At 36.3% G+C, this 21,785-nt stretch overlaps 1 protein-coding gene across 1 annotated transcript in view; it reads right to left on the reverse strand.

Annotated features, from left to right (window-relative positions):
• The window catches only part of LOC102845519 (chromosome unknown open reading frame, human C15orf41), a 318,114-nt gene that overhangs the window by 155,821 nt on the left and 140,508 nt on the right, over window positions 1-21,785 (reverse strand). The window contains exons 6-7 of the mRNA XM_006883042.1: window positions 1,840-1,919; window positions 1,441-1,490 (exon numbers count right to left, since the gene is read on the reverse strand). Coding sequence (XP_006883104.1) covers window positions 1,441-1,490; window positions 1,840-1,919 — 130 coding nt within the window. The remainder of the gene's footprint in view (window positions 1-1,440; window positions 1,491-1,839; window positions 1,920-21,785) is intronic.

Below are 21,785 nucleotides of genomic sequence, written 5' to 3' on the forward strand. Positions count from 1 at the left end.
AACATGCTGAAAATTCCTTATACTACCATTTATTTTATACCAAAAATAGAAGTGATATTTTTCTTGGGTTCAATAGAAAGACGAGCTTATGGTAACACTGTGTTTTCCACAATTAAGATAAAGGAGATGAGATGTGAGCAATAAGTATATTGTAGGTAACAAGTATTCTGGTAATAAGGTCTTGAACAAAACATTATATTCTGAAGGTTAATTTTATTTATGAATGAGCAAATGAGAAGTTATCATTACAAAATGTTTACAGATTTAAAGTCTTTGTGAAACAAGATGGGCTATAAATAGACAGTCAGAGATGTAAAGACTCACACATTTGACCTGCAAATCTAGTAAAGACTGGTCACAGTGCATACATGCTAATAAAAACACTGTAGTGGGGGAACATCTTCATATTCCTGAGAAGGCTGAGGATCATGGGGTTTTCTAGATGTTGTCGTTGTTATGTACCCTGTAGTCAGAACTGACCAATAGCTGACTCTTCGGTGGATTTTCAAGGGCAGTTAATTGCACGGGAAGAGACTGTCCGTCCTTTTCCCACTGAACGGCTGGTGGCTTTTGGCACTGCAGCTCAGCTTCTTGCCACTAGGCCAACAGAGGTCCCTATAATCTTCATAAAAATTTATAATAATTCACTACTTAAATAATATGTTCAATCAAGTATATTAGCAATATACTTATTGTTACTACAATACCACTATATTTATTGATTAATGTTACCCTACATCTGAAGAAATGAGTATACACTCAAATTATGCTTTAAGAAGCAAACATTGCCTCTTTACGTAATGGAGAATACTTTATAATACATACAAACAATGTCTTTAATGAAGAATGACTGGCTCTCTGTTTTCAAATTGAATTGAATCCAGAGGGGGAAATTAGCAAGGTTTCTCTAAAAATGTTTATTAGGAATCCAAATGACAGCTCAGATCTTAATCAGCAGTTAAGCAATAAGAACCTACTGCACTTTAAAATGCAGTGGTCCCTGGTGGCATTTTAATCATATCACCTTCAACTCTCAGCTCAAAATTTATCCCAGTAAACTCAACTGGTTGGGTTCATTTTAAAGAATATTTTATTGGATTTAAAAAAAAATGTCCATTGGAATGGTAAAATACAATTCAAGACAGTGTGTTACCTGCCTAATGACTCTGTACCTTTAAACTCATTGAAAAGCAAGTGCTTTGAAATAAGCAGGCGAGTGTGCAACTGCTGAACTGACATCTTCCCGTGGCCCATCCGATTTTTCTTAAGCTTTAGGAGAGAATGGTCTGCAGTGACCCTCCAGTTGATTGAATGTAAAATAGAAGAGTATGAAATGTGTTTTGTGAAGCAGAACTTTATGTCAGGTTAAAGCTAGACACATCTCCTCTACTGAGTCTAAGCTCGTCAATTGTGCACCTAAAATTTTATGGGAAAGGATACTGTTTGATGCAGTCTACCAGTGGTCCATAACAGCAGTCGTTGACAATGCACTGCAGACAAGTAAGAGAAGGGGTATAAGGTGGGGTGAAGATAAAAACTAATACAGTTAAACTGTATCCTAAAAGCAGTAATTGCTTTTCTTCCAAAAGGGAAAAAATGCTATCAAAACGCTGTTTGGATTTAATCACAGAAAACAAAAATTGCATGTTTTTTATTCACTATAAAAGCAAGCTATTAAAAAGTGAAATGCTCTTCTCACAAATATTGCATTGCCATTTATGGTGCACCCTGACCTCAGTGATAGTTTATGATGACAGTAATTAAATGAGGTTTAAAATCCTTTACTCTGCTAGGCAGATAACAGCATTGCCACTGAAAATAGACAGCTGTGATTAATACCTGATAGACCTGATTTGCTAGAACTCCATCTGGAATCTGAGAAGGGTCCCGCAGCATACTATTTATAACAGACTTGGAGGCTGTGGAAGAAAAGAGATGAACTATTAGCAGACAGTCAACATACTTTTAATGCAACATGAGAAGTGACATATACCTATACAGACACAGACCATGGAAATGAAAACATTACTGATACTAATCATTTTCCCCTTATTTTTCTTTCTAAGGGAAGCTTTTAATTAGTCCATTTTGCCAAGTTTATAGAGCCACATTGCCAGATTTGATGATGACCTAATTTTTCCAAGGTAAATTAACAAGTACAGACCTAAAGCATATGTCTCTCCTTGCAGATAAATTAGTGTTGGAAAAGCCAACTTGGAAAACACCACAAAAACAATCAGAAAATATTTACCTTTTGCAGGTAGGTATTTAATAAGTGAGCATATGTACAGGGAGAACTCAATGAAGGCAGGTCAGATTTATAGACTTTAGCGATGTCAATAAAAACAACTTTCAGCCAAGAAAGTCTCTCTGAAATAATTCCCATCACTACCATATGTGTTAATCCCATTTTACAGGTGAACAAAACAAAAAAATAAAATTGCTGATAATGGAAGCATGAAAACATAAGTACGTATATATTTTTCTACCAAAATAAAAAATGCCTCAAATATCTATTTTCAAATTAAGCTAATCTTAGCCTAGGGAACTACTTTAGAAGAGGAGCTGAAGAATGGCTTCTAATGAGGTGTATCAGGCATCATCCTAATAAAAATAAAGAGGAGATATTGTGGCCTTGTTGTGGCTTGGGAGTGGGTGCAGGCAAGGTGGCCAGAACTATTCTAAATCCATCAAAGAAAAACAAGTCTCTAGCCTGGCCCAAGCCACGTACACTTGTAAACTAAGTCAGCTAGTACCTGGAAATCAATTCTTTCAAATCCCGAAGTTCCTAAATACCTAGCCACATGGACTTTCATCTGATCTAAAGAGCACCAACAGAAATAACACTGTACAATAATTTCAGTAACAAAACACACACTGACCACAAATCTATAAAATTCTGGTTCTGGGGTGTGGTTTCCCCTTCCCCCTTTTGGCTTTTTCTATTTTAGATTACTATGTTCTTTATCCAGCTTAGTATTATACAAAAATTCGTGACGTGAAAGAAAAGTAGGCAATACTGTGGGAAGACCTAAAAAATGACAGAGGAGAGACCAATCCCTGGAGAAGGATATCAACTCTTGTTGGAGGAAGAACAAAAAAGAGGAAGACCTTCCAATAAATGGATTCATACAGTGGTTGCAATGATCAGCTCTGACATAGCCTTAAATGGAAAGATAGTGCAAGACTGAGAGTGAGAAGCAACTTGTTAGCACCTAACTAAAACATTCAAACACAGTGGTCAGTGCACAACCACAATAAAACATGGGCAAGTGCTTTGATCAATGACTATGCCTGGTCAGATAGCTACATGCATATAGCAATGTTTATATACTCTATACAGACTCTATAGTATATACTCTATGGTAAGGAATTACACTGCCAATGAAAACATTCATGGTTTGGATCCACCAGCTGCTCCAAAGAACAAAGATGGGCAACCTCCCTTTGTGATTTACTGCCTTTGAAAACCTGCTGGAGGTCAACTACGGGTTAGTTCCAACTCGATGGTTATACAATAACTATCATCACCTGAAGACATGAGTTTGTTAAGTAACTGGTAAAGCTATATGCTGGGGGGTGGGGAATTACCTGTAGAATTCTACTCAGCACTATCTCTAAAAGCAGTACCACCTGGACAGTTTAAATCATCTCTAAAATTCAGTGCTTTCTGGCCCAGTTGTAAGAATCTGCCCTGGGATCCCGAAGGTATGTGGTTCCAATCCACCAGCTGCTCTCTGGAAGGAGGGGCAATCTCCTCCTATGTGATTACAGCCTCTGAAAACACTCTACAGGGTCAGCTATCGGCTCCAAGTTGAAGGCACACAACATCTACAGAAAGTCCTATTATCTGAGCGTACTAGTTTGCAGAGTTTTTATTTCACTGTAGAAAACAGTAACCAGCCAAAACTTAAGCAGGGGTTAAATTGGGTCCAATTATTTTGAAAAAAAAAAAAATTACTAGGAGTAGGTAGTACAAACACTGGCTATGGGACACATCAAACTGTCTTAGTGTAAAGGAATAGATACTTGTAGCAGTAGTATTAAATATATAATAAAATGTCTCGTAAACTCGGTTTTCCCAGTCTAATTCTAAGGCCCACCCAATGGCAAGGACCCAATGGTTACCTTCTCTGAGGGCAAATTGTCCAGCTAGCCACTCTCCTGCCATAGGATAATAATGGAAAACACACTCTTGTTACCAACAATGCCTTTAGTGTCTCAAAGAAACAATGGTGCTATCTTCCACATATGTAACTGGCTAATGCTAAATTACCAATGTGGGAAAGATCTATGTGAGAAAAAGATTACTAACATATAAATGGCCAGACAGCGTGGTTACAAACGCTAGCCTGTTGGAAAATTACTGACAATACCAAATGGTACAAAATCTCAAGGCTAAAATTATAAACAAACCCTTTTTTAAAAGAAGAGGAACAATACTCTAAGACATAAGAAATATAGGTCATTTATCTTATGAGGGAAGAAAGGGACTGATTGCAGAATGAAAAAAGAATTGATGACATCATAATTTTCCTTACAATGTAAATGTGAGAATAGTGTGCTTATCAGAATTAGGAAACCATAGCCAAGAAACCTCTTAAAAATAGCTTGAATTCGTTTGGTGGAACACTATTCAAATCAAAGGAAGCTTGAGGGAGGAAGTCAGTAATTTCATATTGAATAGTTAGAATCCTACATTGAGTGCATGTTCATTTATATGCACCTTTGTTTGGAGAGAGAAAAACACAACTAGGCCAAGTCAAGCTCTCTGCTTCAAACCAGTACAAGCCTGACATGTGTACATGAATCTGACCACACAATCAAGAGTAAGTCTGCATCCCCTATCAACTCAGAGTGCAAACTTACATTTACACACGTTCTGAAGCTCAGGAAAAGCCATCTAAGAGGGATGAACAAAATGAACCAGTTAAGTAAAAGCAACGGCACTATCTTAGGTTCTCGAGAAAGTCTGTGGAAGCTACACGGTTCTCTTCAATTTGCAAGGAGCAGCTAGCTACCTCTCTGTTCAATTTGCAACCAGTGTTTTTGACCACACAGGGTCTTGTTGGGCTGGAGGCATTCAGTCTGTGAATTTCAGTTTACCCTGCCATCACTTCAACTGCTGGGATTACAAATCTCTACCAAGCAAGTAAAAGCAAGACTATATGAATCACTTGGAATTAGAGTCACAAGACAGAGTTGGTGCAAGTGAAAGCATGCTCCAATAGTCAATGGCTGGACGTGTAATAATTCTTAAGGAAAGATTATGATGACTTTATTGCAAAGATCCTAGGAGCAGTAAGTCAAGATACAGATAGTATAAACACTGCTTTACCAAACACCCTGCTTTCAACAATGTTGACATTTAACTACATTTGTTTTCAATGAAAAGTACAAAAAACATGAAATCTCCTTTAACATAGATCCTATTCTCCATGATCTCTCCAGAGAGGTAACCACCAAGTGAAGATATCTTGATTTCATCTAGGTTCTTGCCTGGTTACCATAAATAATATTCACATTATTTTTGCATTGTAAATTTCAAATTATTTCCATAGGAGTCTTTGGATGGTGCAAATGGTTAGCACACTAAGTTACTAATCAAAGCACTGGCAGTTCAAGTTCACCCAGAAGCAACTACAAGATCAGTCTGGCAATCTACTTCCGAAAAACTGGCCACTGACAATCCTATGGGAGCCCAATTTGACTTGCATATTCAAGCTCTCTGGGTCAAAATCAACTTGACAGTAAAGGGTAGAGATGACATTCAAGTTGTTTCTTGGTTTTTTGGCTCTGAACAACATGATAAAGAACATCTGTAAACATGTTTTCCTGGCATCCTATCCAACAGTTTTCCTAAGGAGTTTCTTTGTTATTGTTGTTTAGGTGCTCTTGATTCGAGTATGAATCATAGTGACCTTATTTATGAACAGTAGAACTGAGCCTTGTTCTATCCTATACTATCTTCACACTTCCTGACACACTAGAGCCCATTGTGGCAGTACCATGTCAATCCACCTGGTTGAGGGTCTTCCTCTCCTTCACTGACCCTCCACCCTTCCCAGCATTATGTCTCTCTCCAAGGTAAAGAACCTCCTAGCAACATGCTCGAAGTACGTGAGGCAAAGCCTCATCATCCTCACCTCCAAAGAGCACTCTGGCTGCACCTTCTTCAAGACATATTTGCTTGTGCTTTTGGCAGTCCATGGGATGGTCAGAACTCTTCTCTAACACCACAACTCAAAAGCATCAATTCATCTGTCATCCCTATTTATTCTTGAGCTTTCAGATAAGACCACGGCCTGAATCAGATGCACCTTAGGCCTCAAACTGACATCATTACTCCTAAATAAACTGGGGAAATCCATAACTGCATACTTCACAAGTGCAATATATCTCTTAATTTCCTAGCTACTGATATTAAGGGTGTTAACTGTGAATCCAAGTAAGATGAAGTTGTTGACAGGTTCTCTCTCATCTCCATTTACCATGATGCTGCCTATCAGTCCAGTGGTAGAATCTTTGTTTTCTTCACATTGAGATGCAATCCAAATTGAACATTGCAATGCCCTTGATCTTCTAGATCCTCTGCCTCAAGTCCTCTTCACTTCCAGCAAGCAAGGTCGTGCCATCTTCATAATGAAGGTTATTGATGAGTCTCCATAAAATGTTGGTACTATATTTCTCTTCATAGAGCCCAGCTTCTCAAATAATTTGCTCAGCATATAGGTTAAATAGGTATACATAGAAAGTACAACCCTGATGAAATTCCTTCTTAATTTTAAACTATGCAGTGTTCCCCTGATCTGCTTGCACAGCAGCCTCCTAGTCCAGCTACGGGATTCACAGGAGCATAATTAAGTGCTCTGGGATTCCCATTTTTCTCAATGTCAGCCACAACTTGTTATGATCCACATAGTCAAGTGCTTTCGCATCATCAATAAGGCACAAACAGACATTCTTCTGGTATTCTCTACTTAGCCATGATCCATCAGCAATGATGTCCATGGTGCCACGGCCTCTTCTATATCCTGCTTGAAGTCTGGCAGTTACCTACCTATGCACTGTTCTAGAAAATTAAAATAAGTCCATAAGAACTGAGGTAGGATTTTTAATCTATGTTATCTGAATTTAAAGATCATCTTAGGAATAGGTTTGAGGCATTGGACATCAATGATTAAAGACCACATGAGTTGTGGGATGATATCAAAGATATTATTCATTAAGAGAGCAAAATATCATTACAAAGAGGAGAAAAAAAAACCCCAACCAAAATGAATCTCAGGAAAGACTCTGAAAATTGCACTAGATCATCGAAAAGTCAAAGCAAAGGGAAAACATGCCAAAGTAAATGAGCTCAACAAAAGATTTGAAAGTGAAGCTCAGGAGGACAAAGCAGCGTATTATAATGGAATTTGTGGAGAGCTGGAATTGGAAAATAAAAAGGTAAGAACTCATTCTGCATTTCTCTAGCTGAGAGAACCAAAAAATAAATTTTACCTTGAGTTGCAATACTGGAAGATGCTATCTATGGTCAATATACTGAATGACCCAGAAAGCATGAAAAGAAGATGGAAGGAATATAATAGAATAACTGTAGCAAAAAGACATGATTGTAGCATAGGAGCCAATTGTACTGAATAAAGAAGTGGAAGCTGCATTGGAGGCACTGGCAAAATATAAGGCCCCAGGAGTCGCTGGGATACCAATTAACTTACTTTAATTAACAGATGCTGCCTTGGATGTGCTCACCAGTCTATGCCAGGAATTTGAAGGACCGCTATCTGGCCAATGGATTGGAAGAATTCCATATTTGTTCCCATTCCCAAGAAAGCTGGTCTAACTAAATATGGAAACTAATGAACAATATCATTAATATCACATGAAAGCAAAATACTGCTGAAGATCATTAAAAAATGGAGTTTCTTTAGAAGGTCAATTTTTGGTTAATATATGATTATTCAACTTTAACAGCTATCCCCAAATTGTTCCCCACATAAAATAATACACATTCTAACCATGGAGAACCTGTAGCGCTTGCTGCAGAAGGTCAAGGACTTCAGCCTTACATATGGATTGAAGCTCATGATCAAGAAAACAAAGATTCTGACCACTGGGCCAATTGACAATATCATGATAAACAGTGAAGAGACTGAGATTGCTAGCAGCTTCAGTTTGTTTGGCTCCACAATCAACACTCTTGATACCAGGAGCCAGGAAATAAAAAGACAAATTACATTGGGAAAGTCTGCTGCCAGGCACTTCTCCAAAGTACTGAAGAACAACTATGTCAGTGTGGAGACTAAGGTGCACCTGCTCCAGGCCACAGACTTTGCAATTACTTGTTATGCATCAGAAATCTGGACAATGACTAGGAATGACAGAAGGAGAATTGATGCCTTTGAGCTGTCTGTGGTGCTGAAGCAGAGTACTGAATACATCATAGACTGCTAGGAAAACAAACAGGTTCATCCTAGAGAGGGAGAAACTAGGTTGCTCTTTAGAGGCAAGGATTCTGAAGCTTCGTCTAACATACTTCGGACATGTTCAAGGAGGGACCAGTCCACAGAGAGGGACATCATGCTTGGGAGGGTGGATGGACAGCGCAAATAAGATGGACTGATTTAGTGACTAGGGTAGTAGGGGTAGGTGTTTCAGAGACAATAAAGTTGTCACAGGATAGAGCAGGGTTTAGGGCTATTGTACATATTCATTCACTATGAGTCACAGGCGACTTGACAGAACATAACAACATGCAGCATTACATGAGTATTAAATGTTTTCTATACAGATGCAGTCCTGGACATGGTCACTAGTCTAAGATGGGAAATTTGGAAGGTAGCTACCTGGCCAACTGACTGGCAGAGAGTCATATTTGTTCTATTCTCAAGAAATGTGATAAAACAGAATGTGGACATTATCAAACAATATCATTAACATCGCATGCAAATAAATATAGCTGAAGATCATCTAAATGATTAGTACATTGTCAGAGAACTGCCAGAAGTGTGAACTGGGTTTAGAAGATATCATTGCTATTATCAGATAGATCTTAACTGAAAGCAAAGAAAACCAGAGGACTGTCTATTTGTATTTTATTAACTATGTAAACGCATTTGAGTGTGTAGATCATAACACACTTTGGCTAACATTGAGGAGAATGAGAATTCCAGAACACATAATTGTGCTTATACAAAACCCATACCTAGACCAAGAAGCTACTGTTAGACAGAAAAAAGGAATACTGCATGGTTGAAAATTAAGAAAGGTGTAGGTCCACGGCTATATCCTCTCTCTCTACCTATTCAATTTGTATGCTGAAAAAATAATTTGAGAAGTTAGTCTTTATGAAGTCAGGACTGGAAGAAGACTCATCAACAACCTTCGTTGTATAGATGACAGAATCTTGCTTGCTCAAAGTGAGGAGGAGCTGAAGCACTTTATGCAAAAGATCAAAGACTACAGCCTACAATATGGATTACACCTTACCATCAAGAAAACAAAGATCCTAACAGTTGGGTCAACAGGCAATATCATGATAGAGAAAAGAATGAAGTTGTCAATCATTTCATTTTGCTTGGATCCACAATCAACAGCATCTGTATCAGCAGTCAAGAACTAAAAAGATGTACTGTACTGAGAAACTGATGTCAGGAACTTCTCCAAAGTATGCAAGAGCAATGATAACACCTTAAAGACTAAAATGCTCTTGATCCAAGCCATCTTTTTCAATCACATGCTACATCTGATAGTTGTCAATAAATAAGGATGACAGAACAAAGAATACTGTCTTTGAGTTGTGATGCTGGTTAAAACTGCTGAGTGTCCCATAGACTGTCAAAAGAATAAACACATATATCTTGGAGAAAGTAAAGCCAGTGTGTTCCATAAATGCAAAGATGGTAAAGCTCTGTCTCATATATTTTGAGCATCTTGTTAGGAGATTCTATTCCTTGAAATAGGACATCATGCTTGGAAAGGTAGAGTGCCAATGAAAGAGAGGAAGACCCCTCAATGAGATGGATTGACTCCGCAGCTGCAGCTATGGGATAAAACATTATCAGAGATGTTAAGGACAGCATAATAGGAAAGGAAAGTCTCAGGTCTTTTGACTTGGGACTGCTATGCTACAGAATCAGAGGGTATTTTTGCCCAAGTTTGTTGGAGGATATGAGGCAGGGGGTGGAGAACTATAACTAGTGAGTCTAGGAGCACGAAGGCAAGCATAAGACTGAGGTACCTGTGCGCACATTTCAGGAGATGTTCTAATTGAGCAATTGTATTCTGCAAATAATCTGAATTATAGCCTTTTAACTTCCCTAATGGAGTTCTGTGTGGTCTGTGAGCTATTGCAACAGGATCTGAACCCAATAAAGCAGTAAGATTGGTTTCTGGATGAGTAGAAAGAGGTTTAGGATCAAGGGAGACATGTCCAACCTCAGGAAAATTAGTTTTGGTGTTGCTTATGTTGATGGGGATAGTTCCCCTTTGTGCAGTTGGTAAAGGTCAGATATGGCTGTCCCTACAAGGTCTTTGCTTTTTACAAATTGACATTTTATAAGACATAATATATATTTTCCTTATTTAGGTTGTATTTATGGCCTTAAACAAGTTCATTCATAATGCCATTCTAAGTAAGTTATACTTGCCATTTGTTAAGTTTATACAAAATTAACTTATGAGCTTTGTTGTTATTGTGGACAGCTTTTAATAGGCTATGTGTAAAATTTATGAATATCATTTTGGTTCTAAAATTTTGTGCAGTCACTTAGACTTTCTAAGTAGAATTTAAATTGTCTGCAAATAAAAACAAATGTACTTTTCTCTATTTATATTATAGTAGGGTTTTTTTTTCTTCTGATGTTTTTAGAGCAAGGTTGGATAAAGAAATAGTCATAGTAGGCATTATTATCCTAGTGGTTATTTCAAAGGGATGATTCTAAACTTTTCCAACAAATATAATTTTTATGCCAGGTTTTGGTTAATAGCAATGATGATAATGCTTTCCATTCACATTGCTAAACTCTTACAGTGTTTATGTGTTGCTGTTGTGATTGTTGTATACCATAGAGTCAGAACTGATCCATAGCTGACCCTCCTGCGGGTTTTCAGAAGCAGTTAGTTGCATGGGAAGAGGGTGCCCATTCTTCTCTCACAGAGTAGCTGGTGCCCTTAAATCCCATGTCTTTGACATTGCAGTGCAGTTTTTTGGCACTCAGCAACCAGAACTCCCTGTAGTCACTCTAATATGTAAATGTATCTCCTTTATAGATTATTCAATGTCAAGTGATGCCTACAATCCTAATCGGTTTTATATTGCTCTAGTACCGTTGGTGATTTAGTTAGGCTTTTTGTTGGTGTTATTATGTGCTGTTGAGTCAGAGATGACTGATAACAGACCCTCCAGTAGGTTTTCAGAGGTAGTATATTGCATAGGAGGAGACTGTCAATCTTTCCTGCATGGAGCAGCTGGTGGATTCAAACTGCATGCTTCTGGCCCTTAGTTAGGCTTATCATTGGTATAGAAGTAAAAATGGCTTATAGTTTTCCCTTTTCGATTCTAGTGAAAGTTTGGGATTTAGAACATTGTAGCCTTAAGTATTTCAGAGATGATAAGGACAGCACAGGCCAGGACAAGGATGACAGAAGCAGCAGCGACGCCCTGGAGTTATGGTGTTGCAGAAGAGTACTGAATAGCCCGTAGACGGCCAAAAGAACAAATAAATCAGTTTTGACGGAAGTGCAACTAAGGTGCTCCTTAGAGGTAAGAATAGTGAAACTTCGTCTCATATACACTGGGAAGGTTGCCAGGCTGAGTCAGGCCTTGAAAAAATTCATCATGCTGGGAAAGTTGGAGGTTCATAGAAAGAAAAGACGACCCTCAACTAGATGGATCAACACAGTGACTGTAACAATGGGCTTGAATCTATCAGAGATTGTGAGGATAGCATAGGATTAGGCAAAATTGAGATCCGTTTTCCATAGAGTCACTGTGAGTCATAGTCAACTTAAGGCTCAACAACAACAACCCCCAAAGAAGTCAAGGTTTTCCTCCTCTCTTTATTTTCTGCAAAAATTGTGCAAGAGAAAGAAGCTTATTTCCTAAAAGATATGTAAACTTTTTCTGTAAAATTATCTGTACTTGTATCACTTCAATTACATCATTTTATTTCTACTTGAGGTATTGTATATATTTCAGTAAAAGTGCCCATTCATGAACAATTTCCTATTTACCTGTTTAGAATAGAATAAAAATGATGATTAAAAAATTCACACCTGATCTACAGTTAAATTTGCTTTAGCCATGCTATACACTATTTGTGTAAACTCTCTTTTTTAAAGTTTTTTCAGACATTGATTTAGCTTACTGGACTTTTACAAGAAAAAATTTTTACTTAATGATTCTTTGTACTGGTCCATCTCTTTTCTACTTTAATTTTTATAATTGTAATCCTTTGAATCTGCTATATTATTCAATTATTACTATTACCATTTTCACAAAACTTATTTTTAATATTTAATATTTTATTTTTTAATTATGCAATACATATTTATTTATGAAATGCATTTTTTTACTGCACAAACCTTATTTTCTTAAACCTATTTATTTGTGTGAAAGTTTACAATTTATAGTGGTTTTTTTAGACAATCATTCAGAGGCATGAACTACCACTGACCGATGTAATAACCTATGTACATGTTATTCTGTATGTGTCTCTTAAAATCCACTTTAAGTACATGCCACAAGTTTTGCTATAATTTTTAAATGTTAAATTTTTAAATTTATGTTTGCATTATAATTTCATATTTGATTAAAATTTATTTTAAAAACTATTTCTTTTTTGTTATTTCTCATATGACTTTATTATGGCCTTAGTACATTATATTTATATAGTTCCGACATTTATGAGACTTCTATATTTTCATGTGAGAACTAATTTTTAATTTTTTTCATGTCTTAAAGCTCTTATTTTTTGATTGACAGTGCTCCAGTTACATCTAATATATAAATATATTTAGCAATTTTATTAAAATATCCTATACTATTCCTAAATTTTTTCTTCAAACAATGTAGGAAACAATGTACACCACTACAGCAGATCTGTCAGTTTCTCCTTATAATTCTGGCAGTGTTTACTTTCCATTTCTAGGTTATATTGTTCTGCATATGCTTACTGATAAATGAAGATTTTTGGCTTTAAGTAATGACCTTGTCTACTTGTCTAGCTCTAATAATATTTTTTTGTCTTAAGTGTAATACTATCATATAATAGTGAATCACATTTCTTATGGTTAGCATTTGCCTGCATGCACTGGTATTATTTTCTTGACTTCAAATTTTATGCATCATTATGATTAGATAGATGGTATATAGATAGATATAGATATAGATATAGATATAGATATAGATATAGATATAGATACAGATATAGATACAGATACAGATACCATCTGTCTGGATTTTTTTAAATCAAGTTTGAAAATCTTTATCAAAAGTGAGTTTACTCTATCTACAGTCACCATAATTAAGATGCTTCAACTTATTTCTATCTTTATTTTGGGTGCTCTGGTTGTTAAACTTTTTCTCATCTCTTTTTCTTTTACTTCCAGTTGATTTTTTAATTTCCTCTTTCTTTATTCACTTAAAATAATACAACATACTTTAACTTCCATAGCAATTCTCACAAGTTTTTTTAATTGAAGAAATACCTAAGTTTTATTAATAACTTAATCCACTGAATAATTATACATAAGGAATTGTAAGGAGGGACCAGTCCTTGGAGAGGGACGGCATGCTTGGGAGGGGAGAGGGACAGCGCAGGAGAGGAAGACCCTCGATGAGATGGATTGATTCGGTGATTGGGGTAATGGGGGTAGGTGTGTCAGGGATGGTGAGATTGGCACAGGATAGGGCAGAGTTTAGGGCTGTTGTATATAAGGTCACTATGAGTTGCAACTCGATGGCACATAACAACAACAACAACAACAACAACAACAACAACGAGTTATAATGGGATGCACTCTCTACAATTAGGAGCCACATCTCTTAGCCTTCAGAAAAATAATTATTCAGAACTCAACAAAGATCCAAAAGAACTAAACTATACAATTAGCCAACTTTACTTTGTACATATATTCAGGGTACTTCACCCAACTAAAACAATTTTCTTTCTTCTTAAGTGCACAAAGTACATTCTCCAGAAAATATCATACATTAGGACATAAAACAAGCCTCAACAATTAAAAAAAAACATAGAAAAAATACCAAGTATCTTCGCAAACCACAACACCATAAAACTGGAAATTGACAAGAGGATTTAAAAAAAAACACCCAAGTGGAGGCTAAATAACACCTTGCTTGGGCACTACTGAGTTATAGAAGTATTAAAGAGTGAAATAAAAAAAAAATTCCTCAAAACAAATGAAAATGGAAAAAAAACCCAACATATCAAAATCTCTGTGACATAGCTAAGGCAGTCCTATGGGCATTGTTGATGTTGTGGCTGTTATGTGCCATCGAGTCACTTGTGACCCATAGCGATCCTATGTACAGCAGCTCAGAATCTGTAGTCTAAGTGTGCTCTGCTGTACATAACAATAGACAAACATACAAAATGAGAGAAAAAAACAAATTTAACACCTTAACATCTCCATCAAATAGAAAAAGATCAAGCTAATCGAAGAAAATCTACAAGAAAGAAAATTATAAGGACATAGGCTGAAATCAATAGGACAGAAAACAGAAAAATAATTGAAACCATCAACAAGACAAGGAGCAGGTTTTTCAAAAGGGTCAATAAAATAGACAAACTACAGGCAAATTTAACAAAAGAAACAAAAGACATAAACAACTCAAATAAATGTAAGAGATGGTATCACAACAGTACCAGCTGAAATGAAATCTAGAGTAATGGAATACTATTAAAAGTTATACTCAGATAAATTTGAAAATTTAGAAAAATGGACAAGTTTCTAGAAAACTACATTGTATGCAGACTGATACAGAAAGATGTAGAACACTTTTTTATCACAAAAGAAGAAATTAAGCAGGTCATACATAAACATCTTTCCCCAAACCATCCCCCCCCAAATAAAAAGTCCTGACGAAGATGGCTTCACAGCTGAATTAAATCAAACATTCAGAGGGAACGTAATTATTCTAATTAAATGATTTTTTAAAAATTGGGAGGGAAAAGGTAACACCCCAGAATAATTTCATGAATTAAGCATGACCTAATACCAAAACCAGGCAAAGACATTGTCAAGAAAAAAAAACAACAACAAAACTATAGACTATTATAAAACCATTATGTCTCATGAACATAGATGCAAAACTTCTTAACAAAATCTTAGCCAACAGTATACAAAAGCACATGAAAGAAATAAATCATCATGACCAAGTGGGATTCATAACAGGTATGCAAGAGTGTTTCAACATTTAAGAAAAACAATCAATGTAATTCATCACATTAACAAAGCAAAGAACAAGAACCACATGCACATGATCCTATCAATTGATGTAGAAAGGCCTTTTAATAAAATTAAACACTCTTTACTGATTAAAATACTCCACAAAATAGGCATATAAGGGAATTTTCTCAACATGGTAAAAAGTATATACACAAAACCAAGAGCCAACATCATTTTCAATTGAGATATTCTCCTTGTGAACAGCGAACAGACAGATGCCTAACACCATTCCTATTCAACACTATTAGTAGTACTTCATAGGACAATAAGACAAAAGAAGTAAATAAGAGGCATTCAAATTGTTGGAGGTAGCAACTGTCGCTATATGCAGATGATATGATAGTGGACACACACACACACACACACACACACACACACACAAAACCCAAAAAACTCAATCAAAATGAAAGTTTACAGAATACGACAGGCCCTCCACAAGACAAACACTGATAAGCCAATAACAAATGGGGAAAAGACATGGGAAGACTTAATTAACAAAAGACATTTAGATGGCTAACAGACACATGAAAAAATGCTCGAAATCACTGGCAATCAGAGAGATGCAAATCAAAACCACAATGATACAACCTCATCCCAGTAGCAAAGTTTAACAAGAAAGCAAGCAATACAGGTTGAAGAGGATGTAGAGAGATTGGAACTTTCATTAATTTCTGGTGGGATCATAAAATGGTAAAATCATTCTGGAAGGCAGTTTGGCATTTCCTCAAAAAGCTGAACAAAGAATTTTCTTTTGACTTAGCTATTCTACTGCTAGGAATATACCATAAGGAAAATAGTTGCGGCACAAGTGGAGATATACACCCCTATATTCATAGAAGAATTATTCACAATAGCAAGAAAATGGAAAAAAGTCTAAATGTCCATCAGCAAATGAATGGATTGAGAAATTATGGTATATTCACATTATAGAATACTACGCAGCACTAAGGAACAGCAACAATTTGTAAATATAATATAACATGAGAGAGTCTAGAGAGCATTGTATTTAGTGAACTAAGTTTCATAGGACAAATACTGCATAAGATCATTATTGCAAAAACAGAAGGATAAATAGTAAGAGGTGTATGTTTAAAAGGGAATGGGAGAAGAAGAAATGGCAGGAAAAAGGGAAGAGTGGAAATTACTAGGAGAGTAGAGTCTGTTGGGTAGATAAGGAGGTTGAAAGAATAGGAAAAATTTAATGGGGACTTGAAAATGGGTTAGGCACTGTTGTTGTCAGGTGCTGTTGAGTCAAGTACAACTTACAGCAAGCAACAAACAACAGAGCTGAACCCTGTCTTATCCTGTGCCATCTTCACATTTCCTGACACATTAGAGCCCACTGTGGCAGTCACCATATTAATTCATCTGGTTGAGGGTCTTCCTATCCTTTACTGAGCCTCTATCTTTCTGAGCACCATGTCCTTCTCCAAGGAATTTCCCCTCCTAGCAATATGCCCAAAGTAAGTGAAGCAAAGCCTCACCATCCTTGCCTCCAAAGAGCACTCTGGCTGCACCCTAAGACATATTTGTTTGTTTTTTGACCGTCCATGAGATGTTTATTGCGCTTCTCCAAGACCACAGCTGAAAAGAATCAATTCTTCTTCTGTCATCCTTATTTACTGTTCAGCTCTCAGATTATCACAAGTGATTGGAAAGCCCATGGCCTGAGTCAGAATTTGGAGAGATCCCTAACTGCAGACTTTCCAGTGCAGTATGTCTCCTGATTTCCTGACTTTTAGTATCAAGGGTGTTAACTGTGGATCCAAGTAAGATGAAGTTGTTGACAGTTTCAATCTTTTCTCCATCCATTATGATATTGCCTAAAGAGCTAGTGGTAAGAAACGTTGTTTTTCTGAAATTGAGATGCAATTCATATTGAAGGCTGCATTCCTTATCTGCTACAATAAATAGCTCAAGTCCTCCTCACTTGCAGCAAGCAAGGATGTTTCATCTGCATAATGCAGGTTACTGAGGAATCTCCCTTTGATCCTGATGACACTTTCCTCTTCATAGAGCCTACCTTCTCAAATAACTTTCTCAGCATACAGATTGAATAGGTATGGAGAGAGATTTCAACCCTGACATACTCTCTTATTAATTTTAAACCATTTAATATTCCCTTAGGGAGCTCTAGTTGCCTAATGACAAGAAACTGTGCTGCAATCCAGAAGGCACATGGTTTGAGGCCACCAGCTATTCTGCAGGAGAAGGAAGGACAACCTCTTTCCATGATATTAACTGCCTCTAAAAACCTGATGGAGGTTCAGCTATGGGTTGGTTCTGACTATCATACATAACTACAGTTTCCCTTGTTCTGTTTGCACAATGAGCACAATTAAGTGCTCTAGAATTCCCATTTTCCTTGATATTAGCTACAACTTGTTATGATCCACAGTCAAATGCCTTTGCATAGTCAGTAAAGCACAAATAGACATTCTTCCAGTATTCTTCACTTTTAGCCAGGATCCATCTGACATCAGCAATGATGTTCCTGGTGACACAGCCTCTTCTAAATCCTGCCTGAATTTCTGGCAGTTCTCTACCTATGTACTATTCTGGCCACTTTGGAGTGATCTTCAGCAGTATTTTGCTTACATGTGATATTAATGATATTGTTCAAGAGTTCCCACATTCTGTCCAATCACTTTTCTTAGCAAAAAAAGGTTCACCTTTATGTCACTGTACCAAAAAGAATTGACTGACATTGAAAAAGAAAGGTTTCACTTCACTGTAGGAGCAGGAACCAATGTTAATATAGAAGGAAGTGGAAGTTGTGTTGAAGGCATTGGCAAAAAATAAAGTCCCAGGAACTGATGGGATACCAATTGACTTGCTTCAATTAACAGATACAGTCTTGGTTGCACTCTCCAGTCTATGCCAGGAAATTTGGAGGATAGCTGTCTGGACAATGGATTGGAAGAGATTAATACTTTTTCCAATTCCCAAGACAGATGATCCAACAGAATAGCAAGTAATTTATTGCTACTGTACAGTATTCATAGATACTATATATATATGATTGTATAAAACATAATGTATAAGAATGAAAAAGATTATAAATAACAAATTTTAGCTTCTTAAAATCTTTTGACTTTGTATTAAAAAAACACCAAAAGAGCAAACAAAAAACCATAGTGTACATTGATGAAACACAATATACACTAATTATTGTATGCATGTCCACTAAAAAAAATTGTTACTCAGTTTCCTCCAAAGAGTCCTGCCATGTTACCAACAAAGCATTGTGTTAATTTTGAAGCTTGATAAATGAGTTTGCTTCTGTAGGTTATAGAGACTTTTTTTTTCTCACCATATTTTTAAATACAATTTCCCAATTAATCTCTCTCCCCTTAGTTCTTTTTTAGATATCATGCATTTGCCAGTTTCCTTTCCAGTAGTATTTCTTGAATTCCTTTCTACTTTTAGGTTTATTAGCCTTCTTAATTAAAAACTCCACATTTCTAGTAGATTTCTCAAAAGGGATCATTGAATCAATTACATTGTTTGAAAATATCTTTATTTACTTCTCACTTTTGAATGATACTATAGCTGGGTATAGAAGTTTTAGACTAAGGGTTATTTAACATTTTGAAGATAATATTCTATTCTCTTCTGCCATCTACTTTTAATTATTTTTACCCTCTAGTTGCTGTTAGAATTTTCTCCAGTATTTCATTATTATGTGACAAGGCATGCCTTTTTTTATCTAGCCTGCCTGAGATTAGCTATGTTTTCTAAATATAAGAATATGACTCATAAATTTGAAAAATTCCGAGTCATCTCTTTGGCAGCAATTCTTTTTTCGGAAGTCTTCAATTAGAAATCAGTTAAAAAGGTTTTATTCTATCACTTACATCTACTACCAGTTGTTTTTAGGGCCTCTCTTTCCTCACTTTGTGTTTTACTCTAGGTGTTTTTGTGGCTCCATATTCTTCCTGTATGTACACTATTTTTTGGTGCTATCTTGTTCTCTTAATCTAATTTCCTCTAATGTTTTTATATAACCAAATAATTCATCTAATGAGATTTTCATTTCATGAGTATTTTATTTATGAATGCTTTATTTTAAAATATTTTTCATATGTCTAGTTATAGTTTTCCACTTTATTTAATCAGTCATTTGAGATACATTTGTTTTATACATTCACTTCAGAACTTATGTTTTAGATTTTTTTTTGTGTGTGTGTGTGTGTGTGCGTGTACCGTCAAATCAGATGTGACTGGTACAGGAGGATATTGCGCCTCCTTCTCCGGCAGAGCATCTGGTGGATTCGAACCGTGTTCCTCTGGGATTGCAGTGCAGCTTCTTGCCACTAGGCCACCAGAGCTCCCCATGTTTTAGATTTTTATAGGCTTATTTTACATTCTCTGCACTTTTCCCTCTTTTGTTCACGGTAATGGAGTTCTCTTTCCTTTTCTTTATTTTTAAACTTCTCAATGGTTGGTGATTTCCTCACTTGGTTTGTAAATTTTTACTGTGAGCTTACTTTCTGCCTGAATTGTTTGATATGTAATTTGGAAGTAATTGAGTACTTTCATGTCTACATAGAAGAATAATTTCATGTTTGCTTTTTGTGATGCCAGGTTTATTGCTAATTTCAAAGCTTGAGTTACCTGCATGAAACAAAGCATATAAATCTTGACCCAAAGCCTCAAATGACACTAACCTATGTTTCTAATTTTTCATTCCTCTTCTTAGACTCCTCCACAATCCAGGTCATATGCAGAAAGCAAACTTCCTTGCTACTTTCATCATCAAGAAGAATTATCCTGGTCTTCTTTTCATCATTTAAGCTGCATGTGGAGGCTCAATTTTAATACTGTGTGCATATCACCTCTGTTTGCCAATTTGGAACTGTGGATATACTTTCTAAGTTAATTTTTGGCACCAAGAGATTTATTATACCTTCGGATGTATTTAAATAGTTTTGTTTGATTATTTGTCTACTATTTTCATATCTTTATAATGAAAGCAGGGCCCATCAAAATTCCTTCAAATATGCTGTTCAATTACAATTTTCTTTAATAAAAAGTTCAGTGGATTTTATTTTTTCATCTTTTTCCCCCCACCTAAGATAAATAAGAGTGTTGAATATACCATAGACTGCCAGGGGGATAAGCAGGCTCATCTTGGAGAGGGTGAAACCAGGTTGCTCCTTGGAGGTAAGGATTCTGAGGCTTTGTCTGACATACTTTGGGCATGCTGCAAGGAGGGACCTGTCCTTAGAGAAAGACAACATGCTTGGAAGAGTGGAGGGACAGAGAAAGAAAGTAAGTCCATCGATGAGATGAATTGATTCAGTAATGGATGTAATGAAGGTAGGTGTGTCAGAGACAGTAAAGTTGGCATAGGATAGAGCAGGTTTCTGGGCTACTGTACATAGGGTCACTATTAGTTGCAAGTGACTCAACAGCACATAACAACAACAAACAACAATATAAATAAATCTACAAAGAAAAGGTCCTTTAGACAAGTTGTCACAAAAAATACAGAGGGTATACAGGTGGAGATATAGAGGTAGATTCAGAGTGAACTATCTAAATCACTTCTAAAGACCTTTCTACTGCATTTTGTCTGACTAGGAAAAAGGCAGGTGAAGATGGTTTATTTATTTTATTGAGTAATAGAAATTGGTTCTCAGTCTCCTCCACAAACTGCTGCCATGTCACAGACCAAAACACAGTGTTAATTATAAAACTTGAGAAATAAGACAACTCTCTTCGGTGGGTTTCACAGTCAATTCCAGTGGATTTTCAAATATATATATTTGAAAATATGTGTATATATATATATATATATATTCAACTTCAAATAATATATCTGAACTGGACTCAGTGAGTACTTTATGGGCATCAATGGGGGTGACTGTTTAGTGCTGGAGGATTTAGTTTCAGAATGACTAACTCCCATGTCTTGCAAACAGATGCTTGACGGGAACTCAGGACTGTGGATGGCGGCCCCTGACTTTCTCCGCGCTGGATTCTCTTAATGAGCTTCTCCTTGAAAGAATGGTTGAGTTCTACAAGGGAACATCCCAAGAGAACCATGAAGAAGTTGAGAACCATTTATGATACATTTTTATTCATATCTCCCTGAAAAAGAGGAGAAAATGCCTTCCATAACAAAAGTGGATCTGGAGAGCTATGTAATATAATATTTACAAATGGAATGGGAGCATGAACATTGGCTGCAGGTTAAGTAAAGAAATCTTCACTCTTTAGTGGCACACAGTGTGTAATTCAGTGTAGATATTCCTCTCTGTAAATAAACTGGTACAAATCCTTTACATCTTGGCATGCATTAGGTT

This window comes from Elephantulus edwardii, unplaced genomic scaffold (assembly GCF_000299155.1).
Source record: "Elephantulus edwardii isolate Elephantulus edwardi_28Jun2011 unplaced genomic scaffold, EleEdw1.0 scaffold00026, whole genome shotgun sequence".
Taxonomy (NCBI): Eukaryota; Metazoa; Chordata; class Mammalia; order Macroscelidea; family Macroscelididae; genus Elephantulus; species Elephantulus edwardii.